General features: G+C 47.7%; 1 protein-coding gene across 1 annotated transcript in view; it reads left to right on the top strand.

Moving 5' to 3' along the window:
- LOC128274467 (dedicator of cytokinesis protein 9) overlaps positions 1-17,504 on the top strand; it is a 90,972-nt gene that overhangs the window by 63,821 nt on the left and 9,647 nt on the right. The window contains exons 2-4 of the mRNA XM_053012681.1: positions 14,899-15,015; positions 15,094-15,440; positions 15,537-16,404. Of these exons, the coding sequence (XP_052868641.1) occupies positions 14,899-15,015; positions 15,094-15,440; positions 15,537-16,404 (1,332 nt within the window). The remainder of the gene's footprint in view (positions 1-14,898; positions 15,016-15,093; positions 15,441-15,536; positions 16,405-17,504) is intronic.

Genomic DNA, 17,504 nt, shown 5'->3' on the forward strand with positions numbered 1-17,504 from the left:
CCGTAGCGATACTTTTCTCTGCCGTCCCTGGGCACGAAATGGGGACGGCGTTTGGGCGTTGAATGGGCGTTGCACATTAGCGCTTGGGCTGCGCGGCCCATTTATCACGAGCCTAATGCGCCGAGCCGCGCGCGCAGCGCAGGACTACGATGCGGAATCGCGGTCTGCAGCAGCACGCCCTGCGAACGATCGTGCCAAAAATAATAACAACGCTGGACGATGGGAGATGAAGAAGTTAAAAAGACAACCCCACAGAGCCGGCGATCGGCGTCGTGGTCAGGAGTTGGTCCCGACTTGATCTTTCACTTTTCTGCGCCCGGTCAGTCGACCCTTTCTCGCGCGACCAGCCGCCAGGCCAGGAAGCCGAGGAGATCATTGGTGCCATCGGTGTAGGTTTCGGACGGTGGCTTCTGGGTAATGTCAGTGGCTAATCTATATGATCTTCGGTGTTTTTGTCTTTTTTTTTTGGTATGTGTTCCTTCTCTCAAAGCCGCCAGCCGCGTCGCGCGGCGTGAGCACGCCGCGATCCAAATCAGATACGATTGGAAATATCTTAAGTAATTGTTTGGCCGGTTCTTTATTGTTCACCGGAAAAATGGGGGCCACAAGTCGGCGTGTAACGGCTGGCTGGCGTAATTAATTGGCCCAAAAGAGGCGATTTGTGTTATCGCGTAACATTTGTTGTTCTAATCTAAACTTTTGGGCTGAGGTCCTACGATGAGACCTACGACGGCCGGGAACTCTTACGTCCTTTTTTATTTTAATGATTATCCCAAAGGGACCCGGAAAGTTTTTATTGACCTAACAATGAGGGACAAAATGAGTTTCCGTACCGAGGAGTTAACCCGCAGGGAGCCCAGCGAGTAACAGCCGAATGTTCACACAATGACACCTCGAAACGCCTCATAAACCCAGCCCAACGTCGGGGGCCGCCTTCCGAGCGTTGGGCGTCAATTTATGTCTTCGAAGGCAACGGGTCGTCATCTCAAGGACTCCCCCCGGGTCGGAAGGAAACCCTTAGCGCGAGGCTGGCCTTCTGGCTGGCGGTGAAGCAGCGTCCGAACGACGCAGCGTCGGAGTAAGAAAAAGTAAGCAAAAAACCCACAGTGGGCCGTACCTGAGGGCGGAGTTGGCTTGTTTATCTTCGGCGTTTAGTGAAACCGCGCGGGCATCCACGTCCTGGGCAGCCGACTCCGTGTGCTTCTTGTTGGGGTAGTTCGCCAGCGTGGAAGAGCAATCTGTTCAACTTTACACACACGCGCACGCACACCTCTCTCGGCTGGAAGCGCAGCAGATGCACAAAAATCTGCACTCACTGAGCTGGCCATATAGAGGTTGGTGGCTTTCGCTGTAGCTCGAAGCATAGGAAAAGCATATAATGTAGCCATAGATTTTTTTTACGGGTCCGTCCTGTTGCTGAAAAGTTATAAAATGTGTACGAGGGGTGATCAAAAAGTTTTGCGAAATTCAAATTTCCGCGGTCTAGGTATATTCGATTTTTATGTGGCGTTAGGTAGCAACACATGTTAGTGACTTATGGTGAAAAGTTCGACCATTTTAAGTAATCGGTCAATTTTTGACAGCTGTTTTGCTTGGACTTTACGTCGCGATATGTAGCAATTAATTCGTGCAATTTTTATTCAACATTTGTGGCCAAACTACAACAATAACACGTTTGACTACATTAATGAAAGTATTGGCCGTCGTTAGCTACTACTTTCACCCATCTTTTAGGTAGCTCCTCGATTCCGTGTCGATAGAACTTCTTATGTTTAGGAGCGCTTTCCAATCAGAGACCTATTTTTCAATACTTGTCCTTCAATAATTTTATTAGGTTTTAAAAGCTCAAAGTACACCACACCTTTCATATCCCACCATATGGATAGCATAACCTTTGCGCAGTGAATATTTCGCTTTGGTTGCGGTGGACATGGTTCACCAGGCTGTATCCAGGGCTTTTTGCGTCTAGGATTATTGTACTAACTCCCCTTTTCATCGTCAGTAACGATTCGGTACAAGAATCCCATTTTTCTGCCGTGCCAGCAGTAATGAAAAAGTACTACCCGAAAAAACGCTTTACCAGGAACAAAACTTGACATGTTCAAATGCTTAAAACAGTTGTTGTTTACATTTTGACCAAACAATCTATACTGCGTTAGATGCGTAATTACAGTAGCTATCAAACACATATTTCATTAAAAAAATATTTGTTACATTTAGTGAGTAACGCCATCTATTGCAAAACGTCACGAATTAATTGCTACAACTAACACTTTTTGCTACATTGCTTATTGCTACAACTAACACAAACCTCATATAATGTAGCCATATATTGTTTTACGGGTCCTTCCTGTTCCTGAAAAGTTTTAAAATGTAAAAAATGTAAAAAAAAGTTACTTTATTTGTATAACCCATTGATGCGTCACTTTCATCCTTTGCCACCGACAAACCTGAATCATACATTCTGTCAAAAACGAACCTGAATTTTTCATTTATCAGAATTTATTTCGTTTTTGGATGTTTGTGAACTTTCAAGCAGCTCCTTTAGCCGCCCCTCACAAAAGCTTCGAATAACAAAGAGTTACGCTCGCAGTCTCGTGATCGTGATCTTACTTCGTGGTTCTGCGGAACACCACAAGGAACAAGTTCCTTACTCTTCACCCCAAGGATTCTCGCTCGAGCGCTCGATCGCAATGGCGGCTCGCGAACTTTTTTAATATTTCGCGCACAACCGTGTTTTCACCTTCTTGGGTGTTTCACCTACTTTGGTTTGTGGATCGCGTGGCAGATCCTTACGCGCGCTGCCAGTCCGAAGTCCCACCCCAAAGCACGCGCGGCGGCCCCAGATTGGATCAAGGAGAACCGGACCTGGTCTGCTGCTGGGGTGATGATATTTGTATTCGCCATTAGTGTCGAAATTGCGGAACGCTCATTGCTTCGCGCCCGGACCCGGCTACCAATCCTGTGGCGCGCATTAACGCGCCCGCTCGCCCGCGCGCCCCCGTGTGGAATTGCGCGCCCGCATGCAATGGTGGGCGTTCGCATAAAAGTTTATTAATTGATCATCACGTTAATTCTCGTTCGCCGCACGGATTGTTTTCGTAGACGCCCGACGATCGGTGACCGAGATTGGTTTGTTTGCCGTTCGGCCCGCCGGTTCCGCTCAATCTCCGGGTTAATCCTCTCGCGGGTGGTAATAAAAAGGTATTAAGACGAAAAAGCGTTGAGGGCCGATTTAAGACCAAGGTAAGCAGTATAAAGTTGATCCCATACTGCAATGGCAAAAGTGCAAATTGTCATTCTCTCAAACGAGCAGTGGGTTTTGAAAATGACAAAAAACTTCCACCGACAAGGCAAGGCAACCCGCATCGCGGCCAATCATTCCGCAATTCGAACTTAATTCAATTGTCGTCCATGTTACACGCTGCTTTTGAAATTCCAATTTAGCATCCCGGGTGCATTTGATTTGCACGCCGCTTCCGCCGGCGCGACGGTGGACATTATTCTGGCCAGCGACATCGGTCTCGGCTTCGTGGGGCGTATTTTGGTCATGCTGTTTAAGTAGAGTTTAATTTGCAAATAAATTATTGTCCGCTTGCCCGGCGGCCACCGCCACTGTAGGATATGAGAAGAAGGATGCTGAGGTCAAATCGAAATCGAATCGAAAGGTTTTTTTGCTTCTGCACTGGCTTACTTCATAGTTTTGAAGAAAACGAAACACAAACGGGTTTGATCTGGTCGATAATTCGGCAACATTTTGGCAGTCTCCTCTGGTGCTTCACTTGCCATCTGTAAGCTTAAATAATGGAATGCATTTTTATTTGAAGTGTTTTCTTCATAAGTGAATAAAAATACGACTTTCAAAGTCTTACATTCTTTTAGCAGGAAAATTTAGCTCATACTTTAGCTAACTTTTGTATGATTGCTATTGGATTGCGTATTTTATATCGGTTGAGTCTCTATTCTGCCAAGAGCTGTTTCGAAATACTAAATAAACTCCTTCGTCACTAAGGATGGCCACTACAGTTCTAGTTCCAAATATATGAGATATTCTACGATGATGCTCTTTCGCTTCCGTGTGCGCGTCTCATTTCAAATCAGTTTATTAAGTACTTCATTAAACAGCATTTCTGTACCATGTTCACTGACCGTGCTGCAATCGATGTGGATGCTTCTGCGTTGCATCCGCCAAGGAAGTATGAACTACTCGTACAAACAACGCATCGGCACGCACACTTCATTCCTACACGTTGTTACTTTGAGACAGAGAGATCGGGAGAAAAAGTAAAATGTTTAAAACATGCGTGAGCATGGCAATTACAGCATTTTCACGACACGTGGACAATGTGTCGATCGGCGTTGTCGCGATCGCGGCCCCCGTCGCCAGAGAAAAGTGTCGCCTGCGTGCGTGTGGATAATTTTCCAATTTTCAATCAAACCCGGCACCCGGCAGGAATGTGCTATCATCGAGGACAGAGCGTCGCACCGCGCTTGGCGTGAATCAATTAACATTCCTCCACAACTGTCCTCCGTATGCGATGCTTCGGATGGTTGTGATACATGCGAAAATAACTAACTCTTGCGCATGTCTTCTAGTCGGCCTTTGCAAATATGCAATCCCTAGGCCGCAGGCTTGGCCGGGATCATTGACTTTGTATTGGAAAAATGGAAAGACCCAAAGCGTGATGTTTGCTTCAGGTGCAGGGCGATCTGATTGAATCGGCATCTAGAAGCTCCTTTTATAGCAAATGCCACTCGCTGCATATAGAAAAAGCGATTGTCTACAAAAAAGACGGTGAAGGTACCTATTTCCTTTAAGTTGATCGTTTTTCCAATGTTTTCAAACTCTTTCTTTGATTTTCGATGCAACTTCTGTGGTTTACATGATAAAAATCTTTCTTCTACGTTTTTCGCCAATTGTTTTATTTTGTCTCTACTTTTGGCCTTTTTGTGCTTCTATTTAAAACGTCTTCATGTATTGAACATTCTCGTATCACAATTTCTTACCCTTCGATCTATGCATTTTCCATTTCATTTTTAAAACCTTAACTTCATTTGACCGACTAATCTGCCCCAACAAACATGACGAAAGTATTGATTGATACAATGATCGACAACATATTGACCAGTTCTTAAAGAACACTTTTCTCCTCGAGCATTAAAAAACTCAATGGCTGCTGGTGTGGCGTCGTTTTTTTTTATCGAACCCATATCTTTTCTCCTTCTTCGGCGCTGCTTCGAACACTAATTATGGTTCTCGTTATCGTTACCCGTCTTATAATTAGAGGTTTGCTTTCTTTCTTGCGCGGTACTACGAGCCAGCCCCGCAGCCGCAAAGAACCAACACGCCCGGCCCCGGTTAATGCCATATCGGATATCATTTAATTTACGCGAACGCGTTCGTTCCGTTCCGGCCGGCCAACATTCCCAGGACCAGGATTCCGTCGATTCCGAACGATCGATCACAGCCGATCGGACGGGGACCGCGGTGTGAGCCGGGCCCGCGATCCGAATTCCGCCGCAAGGACCGTAAATCACGTATCTATGCTCCGCTTAATTACCCAGCCCGGGCGCGGGCTGTGGAATGTGCACGAAATTGCAATTATGCTGACCCGGCGCATAAGGACGCCCGGCGCAGCTGTGATCGTGTATGCGCATCGTATTGGCCCACCGGGGCGACGGATTAAAATCGGGGCGGTACGGAGAGATGCAGAGATGTTGAAAGAACCCGTCGTGCGTGTGATAAGCACCCGATCGCCCGGGCCCGCGTTTCGCCCAAAGGCGTTTCGGGACCCGGCGCAATCGGCGCATTCGCCTTCCAGAGATCGTGTGCCGGGTCGTGGGTTCATTAGCATCGATTCGCGGTCATGTCGGTCCCGATCAAGCAATAAGATTGACCGGAGTGTGATTGCGAATGTTTATCAATCGGCGAATGGGCGCATGCAAATGGGCCACGTCCTGCAAAGGACCTACGGCTCGGTTCGTTCGTGATGTGCCCAGCGCGGAATGTGCAAATGAATTTTGATTGCCTTCCTTAAGGTCCAGAGTCCGGCCGGCCGGCGGGTGATGATTTAATCGAATCGAACGAAATCGTCCGTCCGATGCAATTGAGCCGTCTTTCCAATTTCGAATTCTTGATCACTGCCTCGATCACTGCCCGAATGCAAGCGAAAGATTCCGCACCAACCGCCACTCGAATTGGCACAGTTGCGGTGCAATCGGGGGAAAATAAAATATTAATGACCGTGCGAAGATTGGCAACAGCTACGACATGCTGCTCGTGTCCCGGCGAAGCCAACCGCCCAGGCTGGGATGTAATTAATATTCATAACGCACAAAGGGTTGGCCATTTTTTTTTAATGTCACTGCTTGCTACCGATTGTTCAGTAGTTCTGCTGGCGGGCGGGCCGTGAGAACGATTCTAACCTCATTCCGAAGCGAAGCCCCGGCCCGGCGGCTAATGGGCAACTGTTGCCAAACGCCCGCTCGGTCCCGCGGTTTCGTTTCGCCTATACGTGACGCTCATACAGAATTGTCCGCGCGCGCGCATCGTGAAACAGCCTTCGCGAAATTAATGAACCGAAAGAAAAAGGTGTCAAATGGTTGTCGAATTCTAATTGATTGTTGTTGATCGTTCGCAACCGTGAAGTGATACGACGCAACAGGCGGTTCCAATAGAATCCTGTTTGCCTCTCACAGTGCAGGTGCCGCTGGCGAGTTTATGGAAAACGTGTTCGAGTTCTTTGCCCTTTTTTTGGGGCGATGTGTTGAGTTATAAACACTTTTTTATTGACTAATAAGCAAGTGGCGTAAGCATTTTGATTTTTCTTTGAAATTATAATATTTGTTCTTTTTATTTCGATTTTATTGTTCGTATTAATTATTGTGTTAAGTCATCAAACAATGAATCGCACAACACATCGTTTTGATGTTCATTATGTTATTTATGTTGGCTTCACTTGTAATGAATTGTAACTAATAAAATATTAATGCTAAAAATGTTTTAAAAAACCTGTGTTCTCGGAATATGTTAACATTACAACCATGGCCCAACAACTTTTTTTCAGAATATGTTTTTCAATTTATTATTAAGTCCATGTCAACGAGCTTAGGTTAGGCTAGGCTTAATTCACTACAATGCGATCACCCGTTGACGGTACGAGTATTACATGCATTGAGGCAAACTTAATTTTTTACAAACTCATATAAACGGATGCTGAGAATATTTGATTGAAGTCGAAGTATACGTACACTTGATGACATCTACTGTAGACAAAATTTAACGGGTTTAACTGTCCAAGTAATGAATTCCGACCGGTCCGTTCCTCTAAGATTAAAAAAACTGTCCTTGTCTTCTATTAAAGTGCTTAACTGAAGTCAATAATAAATTATTCCTGAGCTGACAATATGGCGTTGCTAACTGTAACATAGACAGTAAGACTGGAGAGTCCATGTTGTTGGTCAGAAGCACCGCCATAAAGGAACATTCAGCGCATCGCCGTCAAGAGATCATCCGACCAGTCGATCATCCTCATTGCAAAAGGATTCAGCTAGCAGTCGAGGAGTACCACACAACACTGGCCTTTTAAAGTATCGGACTGTCCAGATTGCAGGAAAATGCTTTAGTGCAGGCAAGCTCACCGAAGTCCTTGGCCATACTAGTCCTAACTGTCTATAAAAGGATTTCGCTACTAGCCCACTTCTGATTAAATTGAATGAGGATTCTAGAACGTGTAAAGCTGTTATTGCAACATAAGTAGAGAACATTTGGGCTCACTGATTAGAGCAAGATTTCGTAAACCGGTTGCAGTGGGCCAATTTATTGAAAGTTAATCTTTGAAATTCAGCTGAAAAGATTAGATTGCATTAGCTAACGAGTTGATGACGATAAATGAACGATGTCTTAACGGTGAAAATTTTAAACGGAGAGAGCTGAGAAAGCTTTTTTCACTATGAAAAATGATACTTCTAAGAAATTTTAGCTATATTTTTGCTATTCATTTCATCAACAATAGTAAAATCGGGGAAACTTTTTGTCACCAACAATTTTGTGCTCAAAATAATATTGCTATAAAAAGATAGGATATTTGAGGAACAGCATTGTTCACGAAATGTTTTATCATTGATACTTCCGTTTTAGTAATTTAAATCTTTTTTTCCTGACACTTCGGCTGGTGATTTCAACGTCGTGATAATTTTTGATGCGGTCGGTTAGTTGTTGACTGTTGCGTGTGTGTAACAAACAGTAACTTATTTTCAATTTTCCCTTGAAACCTGTGTTAAATTGCTGAAAATCTCATTCAAACCAAACCACAACCGAAAAACTCGATTCGATGCGAGGAGGAAAACAGGACACCCGTCGCACCGTAACAATTGTGGTTCGATTCAATTTATTCGCCGTGCTACACTTTAAAGTAACCCCCCTGCACGCGTGCCCCCCTTTCCACTCGTTGTTGGTGGCCATTGTTTTGTGCCGCGGCCCCATCCAGCGCACCGAGGGCGGAGTGATTTCCCATCACTCGGCGACGATCGCGGCACGGTATGCAAAGTAGCAATTAGAGCAACATTATGTCAATCAAAAGCATAACTGGCCCGGGGTGGTGGCGAAGGGGTGGCTTTTGGCTACCGTGCATCGCAGGGACCGCTGAGAAGCCGCACAAAAACGCATCCTGTCAGCGCGCCGGTCGCTCTCAGTGGCGCGGGAAGAAAGGAAAAAAAAACGCGGGCAGTAAAAATGATCCGCCGCCGACAAGAGTCCTTCGCCACCGGGGGGTGCAGGGTGGCTCTGATATGTTGCCGTGCATCGCATCGCCCCCGTGATCGCGCGTCATCGTTTGATGGACTTTTCCTGTTCCGAACCGAAGAATTGTACTTCTGTTTGTTGTAGCGCGACGGCGGCGGCAAGGCGGCCTCCGGTGGTCGAAAAGCGGGGTTGGCGAATCGAAAATTGGCCTGAAGAAAGGGCTTCAAGTCTCCTTCACCGGCTCGTTGCCCCGGCTCGTTTGGAGCCCATTTCGCGAGATTCGTCATCTCCTCTCGCCAGAGGAGGCCCGCCCGGCTTCATTATTCGTGTGCGAGACATCCCGGCGGGGTGTGCGGGTTGCGCACTTTCGAATGCTAATCAAGTGTCCCGCGGGGGGTGTCCCGTGGGGGGTGTCCCGGGCCCGTTTTACGAGAAATCATAAATTGAATTTCATTACAATCAATCTCTGACACAACGGGCAACGAGCGAACAACAATGAAACGCAACATATAGCCGGGACCCCGCTTCCCTGGTCTCTCGGACCCCAAGATTAATGATGCATCCCCATTGCAACAACACCCACCGCTACGGCCTCCCTACTCACCCCCAATGCTATAGCAGCTGCAAGAAGCAACCAACCGCCTGGTGGATGTGAATGGACCCCAGGATCCCCGACGCCCGAACCGATCTCCACTCCGTCGTCGGCCTTTTTCCAGGAAAATCTGCCATTCATTGATGACAAAACTCGCTCTCTGGGCTGTCCACGGGGCTTCGTAGTAGCGCTGGCGAGGCGAGGTGGAAGCTGTGTCGGGTTTTTTTTTTGCGAAAGGGATTTAATGTTTGTCCGAAAGAAGGGCGAAAACCGCCAGAAAGATCGCCGAAAACTGATCTTCGACCCACCGAAAAGAAAGAGGCAGAGAGAAAGAGAGCGAAAGGACGAGAGAAAAGGGAGCGATCGGGAGAGCAACAATAGGGCCGCGCCTCACAACAATGCCGCGACCGGCCGGCAGGAAAAGTAACAAAACTAACTGTCGTCCGTCGTCGGTCCTCGGCACATTTACTGATTCAAATGAATTTATGCAGCATAAATATTGAATGACCGCCTGTCCTGGTCCCGGTCCTGGTCTCGATTCCGGTCCCGGTGGGAGAGGCAAACACACACACGAGGATCATGGCCGGACCTTTCGGGGGCTGGTTGTTTTTGTTTACCCTGATTTCGAGGTTCTCCGCCTTAGAGAGCGGCGGCGGCGGCGGCGTCGGCCATAACGAATGCAGATCCAATTCCGTCGCCCAACCTCACGCGTCGGGGCGCGGGGCGCAGAGCATGGCGTACACGATCGCGCCGAAGTTGACAAAAAGGGCCGAAAAGAACAAACAGCACCAGCAGCAAGGCATAAATGCGCCCTCTGCGCCCAATAATCTGCAAACAAAAGAACGAGGGCCCCGCCGATCGGCACGGAGAGAGAGAGTGAGGTTATGGTGAGGTACATCCGGGCATCCCGGCGAAAGGACATCGTCACACGGGGTGCCCGCTGAGCCTGCGCGCGAACGAACGAGAGCGAGAGCAGGAGAGCCAAGGTTGGAGGGTCAAGCAAAACGATGAACAACGAAAAAATCGAAACATTTGATTCACTTTGTGTACCGCGCGCGCTTCTCGCAGCAGGAGGTAGCGGAGCAAAGGATCCGCAACCCCCCTGCGCTCTCGGCAGCGTAGGGAACCTAGAAATCGTTGTGGCCGATTTCGCGATGGTGCGATAAAATATTTTTCCACACGTTTTTTTCCCGTCCGTCGGTTTTTTTGTGTTTTCCCGAGAGTCTCGGAAGAACAATCGGCACAAATCGGCGGGGCACAGCACATAATGGTGGGGGGTGGCAGCAGATGGTATCTCCAGTAGCGCCTGCAGACCCGCACCCGCTGCAGAGCCGTTGGATCCCTGTCCCGGCTTATCCGATCTATTGACGCCCGCGTTCGGACGCCGTTGGTTGGTGCGTTTTAATAACCAGGCGCCAAATAAGGATTTTTCCGAGTTCGAGGAGAACGTAGGATTGCTTGTGGCCGTTCAGGTCACAAAACAATGGTCCATAATTTCTCACCCTAGAGCCGCGGGTGTGCTAAACCAACAACAATCAAGCCTCAGGGCTCCTTCGGAGCCTAGAATTGTATGGTTATCTATTCACGGCACAAACGGCTGGCAAGCACGCTCACTGAAGAAGAGACCCCAGCCCCCAGCGATGCGTGGTCGCCGGATCGTCTTTGCATAAAGTTCGGTGATCTCGGCGACGCACCACAGGGCGTCCCACGTGGGTGCGAGGTGCGATCCATTTGTCGTGGAAACCACAAGGCGCGGCCAAGATAATTGTGGAAAATTATCAATGCGCACAAGGGTCGGTAGGAAAGAAGGAAGGAAGGAAGAAAGGAAGGGGTGGCCACTGGGACGAGAACACGGGTTCAAGACGGGAACTTGACTGCTGGAGTGATCTTTATTCTCTCCACCGCTGATAAACGCTCACCTCAGCGCGGGACGAAACAATGATCCTTTTCTAGGGAATCGGAAACTGTGTCCCTTTTTTTAATCAAACTATTAAACTTACCTTAAAATGTAGATATCAAAGAGAGGCTTTCTTATGATGCACTTTCGGTGGTTTCTTTTTATTTTCCATTTGTGTTTAAAATAATTATGAATTTACAGACAAAATTATGCTCTAAAATGCATCTATTTTCAATTAAACCATTGAACTCTTAATTGGTTTGGGTACAAGGTGCGTCATAGTGACAGGACCAATTTCAATGTCATATAACTCCGTCATTTTTCAGTCGATTTTGAAAAATAAACAAGATTTATTGAAGACATAGAATGTCGTTTATTGACAGTTCACTCAAAATACAATTTCGATCAAATGATCGCCTCCATTAGACTCTTTTGGGTATTTTTCATTAGCCCATTACAACATTTTGGTAATAGACAACGTAATTGTAGCAATTTCCGGTTTTCCGGCTTTCAGTTCTTCAATGGTCTTTGGTTGGCTGCCATACACCTTACTCTTCGATTAGCCCCACAGAAAGAAGTAAGAAGAAATTCGGCAGCAATAAGCACGCACAGTTTTAAAAGATTTCACAGTTGAACGATTATTTTCAATGTATGCCGCTACAATTTCAGCCCGTTGTTTTAGAGTAAACCGATCTTTAACTAAAATTTCATAGACTGACTTTTCAGAATCTGACTGATTTTCCTAAATCGACTGAAAAATGGCGGAGTTATATGACATTGAAATTGGTCCCGTCACTATGGCTCTGTAAATGGTTTAAAACTAGAGTGACATTTCGATAATAATCTTCGTAACTTTTTTTTGAATAAAAATCAACAATTTAACTCTTGATAATTTTTTTTAATAAGGAGAACATTCGTTGTTAGTCAGTGGATGAAATAGTCTTGGTTTTATTTATTACTTAAGGGGCCTGCTTCTTATAGGTTTGCCGTTCTTCACCTATGAATGTCACTCATTTCTTCATTTCATTACATATCGTGTGCCCAGCACCGATAGCTGAGAATTGGAGCTAGGAAAGAAAATTATAGTTTACTGTTGATCGCACGACTTGTCACCGCAAACCGATAAGTGCAGTGTCCGAACCCTGCACTCATTTCAACTGGATCTTTCTGACGGAAAAAATGGTTCGCACAGGAGGTTGGCCCAACTGAACACACGCAACATGTCACATTTCACCGTTGCACAACCCACGCATGGCGTAACTAATTGCGGGTCTCGTTGAGCTCCCTGTTGGGACAAACGCATCAGTAAAGGTTCTTCCACGATCTAGACTACAAAGCAGGGGTCTTAAAGATAATTTTTGTCATTGTTGTCAGTCGTCCAGCGTGATGGTAGTTCTTCCCAACTTTGTTGTGCGTGGCGAGACGTTTTCCGAACCAGGCTTTTGTCGGATAGAATGGTCCGACAAAAACCTAGCACTCGTTTCCGGCTTTGGATTTGGACAAAGTAAAGGTTTAAGCATCAGAACCCCCGATGGTTTGTGTTTTGAGAAGTTGATCGCCAACCGCATAACTTGATGTTAATTGCATAAAAGCAGTTTCTGTTATCCGAAACATCGACCTAAAATAATTAAATTTTCATAAATTGGATTGCCAGCCTCACTTGCATCATATTTGTTATTGTTTGATAGATCATTTTAATTATTTGTTTCCGCAAATAAAAGATACAATGTCTTTTATATTATGAGAAAATGATGCTTCTTGCTGTTAATAGAACATAAAATTTCCCACTTTACATACCGCGCACTGCCGGATACATGATGGCCGGGTTTCCATAGAAAAGCATATTCGCTCTTCACCCCAATCGAGGTGCATATAATCATCAACCGCACGGGACGCGCGCTATCGATCGCAAAGCCCATCGATCACGATGCTCGATATTTTATCCATCCTGCAACACCCGGGGCAATCGGTGCCGCCGCTACCATCCTTACCGCGGTATTTATGATTTATAAACGATCACGATCATCTTTTGCTCACGAGCAAAAGTGGGGGGCTTAGCTCTCTGTCGCTCGGGCGCGTACTCGACCTCCGGAGCCCGGTGGTTCGGTGGTCGGCCACAGCACATAAACACCGGAATCAAAACCATAAAAATACATAACACCATCGCTCGCGACGCGACTCTGGCTGTGGCCATCGTTTGCGGCCCGGCCCGGTGGATGAGTTCATCTTGATCGGAGCCCGATCGGAGCCGATCGATCGTGCTTTAATCGCTGCAAACGGAGCGTCCCGATCATTATGTTGCTGCGGCCTCCGCGGCGATGATGGTCTGCTGTACGGTGGTGCAATAATCATTACGATCACCGATCATTATTAGCATGCGCTCTCGTCGGCATCTCAGGACTCAGGAAGGAAGAAAAGCGTAAGCGTGTGTGTGCACTCAACCACACACACAGCGTCCGATAATGAACATCATTGTAGGGACAATTAGCACCGGTGCCGAAGGGAGAAGAAATGTAGATCGGGCCGGCCGGCCAAAAGGACGACCGAAGCCGCCGGACGAACGAACGAAAGACTCAAAGCGGCGAACGGGCCCTTTTTGTGTTTTTCTGAATCGAATGGACCTTAGCCTTATGTTTCATTATGCATCCTCCTCGCCACGCCACGCCTGGCAGCAGCGGCAGGAACGCGGCACATGGCTTAGCGCGCTTTTCTTTATTATTATTATCATCAACGCGCGCCGCGGCGGTTGCGGCTGCGGTGCCCTTGTGCGCTCGGCTGTTTGCGGTCCGTGCCAGCGTTTGCTGATCGATTTGGCTGCGAGCTAAATATTATTAAAAACGCAAACGACGCAGGTCGGAAAAGCGGGTCAGGCGCAGGCTAACCACATCGTCCGCGTCCTGCGCCCCGCATCCGTGAGGAAGGTGAAAATAATCTCCTCCGCAAACCGCAGGAGATAAGGTGTTGCGGACGGAGGGGGGTCAGAGAGACAGAGAGAGAGAGAGAGGCCTCTTCATGGTGCGAGATTGGCCACGGGTTTCGGGGGCCACCCTTCGCCGTCGTCCGCCGAGCCGGCCCAGTTGGCGAAAATTATGGTGTGCGAAGGGTTGGCGAGCATCGCACAATAAAGCAGGGAAAAAAGACGGAAAAAGTGGGGAGAAATAGCACTGTACCGGTCCGGTAAGAACCTTATTACGAGATCCTCGCTCCCCGGGACTGGGACCAGCTCTCTTTGGCGGATGGTGCGGAAATTATTACGTATTGGATTTTTATTTTCAATTTAGGTTTTAATGATCGAGCGCGGTGCGGCGCACACTGCACCTTAATCACGGGTACGGGGTCCGGTCCGGTCGCCAGAGCCTCGGGAACCGCCAATGAGCAGAAATTGTGCCCGAATTGGCCTGAAATCGGTAATGCACCGAGCGCTGGTTGAGTGAGGGCCAAGCACCGCAGAAATGTGGCGCACTGATTGCCGCAATCCTCTTCGGTTCAAAACCGGGCCATAGCAGGACGGACGAGGGAACCGGGTGGGTGGAGAGACGATCGCCCAACGACGATGCAAAACTTTATTTAAATCAACCCCGAGGGTACAATTAAATTAAACCCACGGATCGAGCTAAATATACTGACCGGGCAGCGCCCTCTTCTTTGCCCTCTCTCTCTTTGCAGACAAAACCGGTCATAGTGGAGCCAATCGATTTCGAAGCATTCGTCCTGAAGAACCGCACACTCATCCAGAACGATCCCCAGCGGGAGTTGCTGCTCTACCCGAACGACGATGTGTCGGTGAGTTTTCTGCTGGGGGTCCACTTTTCGGAGACGCTAAATTAATGGTCCATTCTCGCATTCATCGCTCGCTTACAGGAAGTGCTGCAGCCGAAAAAGTTCCGCACCGTGCACAGTAACATTCCGAGTCATTGCGTTCCGGCAGTGGCGACATCTGGCGGTGCCAGCGGATCGATCAACGGAAGCGGCAAAAAGCGCAACAGTGAAAGCAGCGGCGGCGGAAGCGGCGGAAGTGGTTCGGCTGCAGCCAGTCGCAACGGAACCCCAACCAGTACCCGGTCGCTGTCGGTAAGCTCGGTCGGAAGTCCTTTCCCTGGCGGGGGGCTACTGCTGACCCGCCAGGCGCTACACACCTACGAATCGCCCAATCACTTGATACACTACAAGTACAGCAAGTACGGCGGAACATGCTACGATCTGCCGCGGTAAGTGACCACTACGATGGCAGGGAATCAACAGCGGCAAGTTTTTGTCATGAAAACTTATTGAGTTCCATTCGTTTCTCGACCACTCTCCGATAGAGTGTCTCCGTCGGAGGAGCTGAAGGAGGAAGTGTACGAGGTGGACACCGATCCGGACCGGATGGATGAGCAGATGACGCGGTCGCAGGCGGACACGATCACCAAGCAGGGCTACCTGCTCAAGGGTCCGGACACGAACTCGGACCGTATGTTCGCCCACATCGGCTCGAAGTCGTTCAAGAAGCGCTACTGCTATCTGCGCCAGGAGATCGACGGCACGTACATCCTGGAGCTGCACAAGGACGAGAAGCAGGTCGAGGCGAAGGCGACGATTGTGATGGACTTCTGCACGGAGGTGGTGCCGAACCCGAAAAAGGGTCGCTTCTGCTTCGAGCTCAAGATGAACGCCGGCCAGCACAAGTCGGTCACGCTGGCGGCGGACGACGAGACGGAAATGGACGACTGGCTGCGTAAAATCTCCTCCGTGTTGCACCAGAACAAGCTGCAGGAGGACAAGCGGGTCGCATCGCTGGAACGTGCCGTGGTACCACCGCCGGCCAGCCCGAGTACGATGCAGTTCGGCACGTTGAAGGGGCTGGAGCAGAGCATGAACCCGCAGCTCAATCGGTACGCCCGGGAAACGGATCAGTCCATTGCTCAGGCACGACGGGAGCATCGAAAGCGTTTGTTTGGCGGCCAACCGATGCTGGCCGCTCAGCAGCCGAGCGGTGGCGGAAGTGGCGGTAGCGGTTCAACGACGAGTGGCGGCACTGGCACGGCGAAAGCGGAAACACCCGTTGAACCGTATCGGGTGCAGTTCGGACAGCGGATACTGATCAAGTGCAATTCGCTGCGGTTTCGGCTGCTCGGACAGATCGATGGCGTAAACGGAGCCCCACCGGCCGACTCCGATGCACCGCTGTGTCAGGTAGGTCAATTCCATTGCTATTTACTGCTCTGTAGGAATGTTTACTTCGCGTGGTAGATGATCGAGATCAGCAGGTAGGTAACATCCCCGTGGTCACGGTGGGATGTCATACTAGGCTGCTCATTATGTTCTGAGCTTTTTCAACAGAGGGTACTACTACGAGGCTGATTTTTTTTTGTGATATTGGTACACTCTTCAAATGAACGTATGTGAAGTTTCATTTCAATCGGTCACTTAATTTTTTTTTCACAAGCCATTTAGTATCGACATGTCACAGTATTTTTCACAATGGAAAAAATCAAGTATCGTGCAGTGATTGAATTTTTATTTTTTAAAGGTTTAAAAGCAAAAGAAAAATAATGAACGAATGTTGAAAGTGTATAAGGACTCTTCACCTTTAATTAGGGGGTTAAAAGAGGGTTTTCTGAGTTTAAACATGGTCTTAGTAGCCTTTAAGGCGAACCATGTCAAAAACGTCAAAAAACAGACACAACATCGGAAATCTTAAAACAATACAGGATATCGTTTTTGAAAATCGTCCAAACACGGATAGAAAGAAAGTACAAGACCTAGTCAACTCATTGAGCAGTATAACCAATATTTTGACTGAAGTTTTGGGTTCCAGAAAGCTGTTTGGACAATGGGTGCCGCATTTGCTACAAACGCATTCGAATGCATCTTTCTTGACAACATTTAAAGCGTTTTCGTTAGGAGAAAGTGGATTTTGTGCATCGAATCATCACTATGGATGAGACTTGGGTCTATCACTATGATCCTGAATCAAAACAAGAGGTTAAGAAGTGGTATGAACCTTTTTCTTCAGTTCCGAAACGAGTTCGTTCAGAAATTGCCTTAAAAGATGTTAGCATCAGTTTTGTGGGATGCGAATGGAATTTTGCTAGCGAATTACTTGTAAATTGATGAAACAATAAATTTTGATTATTTTTGTAACATTTTAGAGCAACTGAAAACGAAAATTCGTGAAAAAAGACCCGGTTTGCAGAAGAAAGACAACCTCTTTCATCAGAGCAACGCACCCTGTCAGAAGAGCATTTCGAAAATGGCAAAAATCCACGAAATAAAGTTAAAATTTATTGAAC

Source organism: Anopheles cruzii, chromosome 3, assembly GCF_943734635.1.
Source record: "Anopheles cruzii chromosome 3, idAnoCruzAS_RS32_06, whole genome shotgun sequence".
Lineage (NCBI taxonomy): Eukaryota > Metazoa > Arthropoda > Insecta > Diptera > Culicidae > Anopheles > Anopheles cruzii.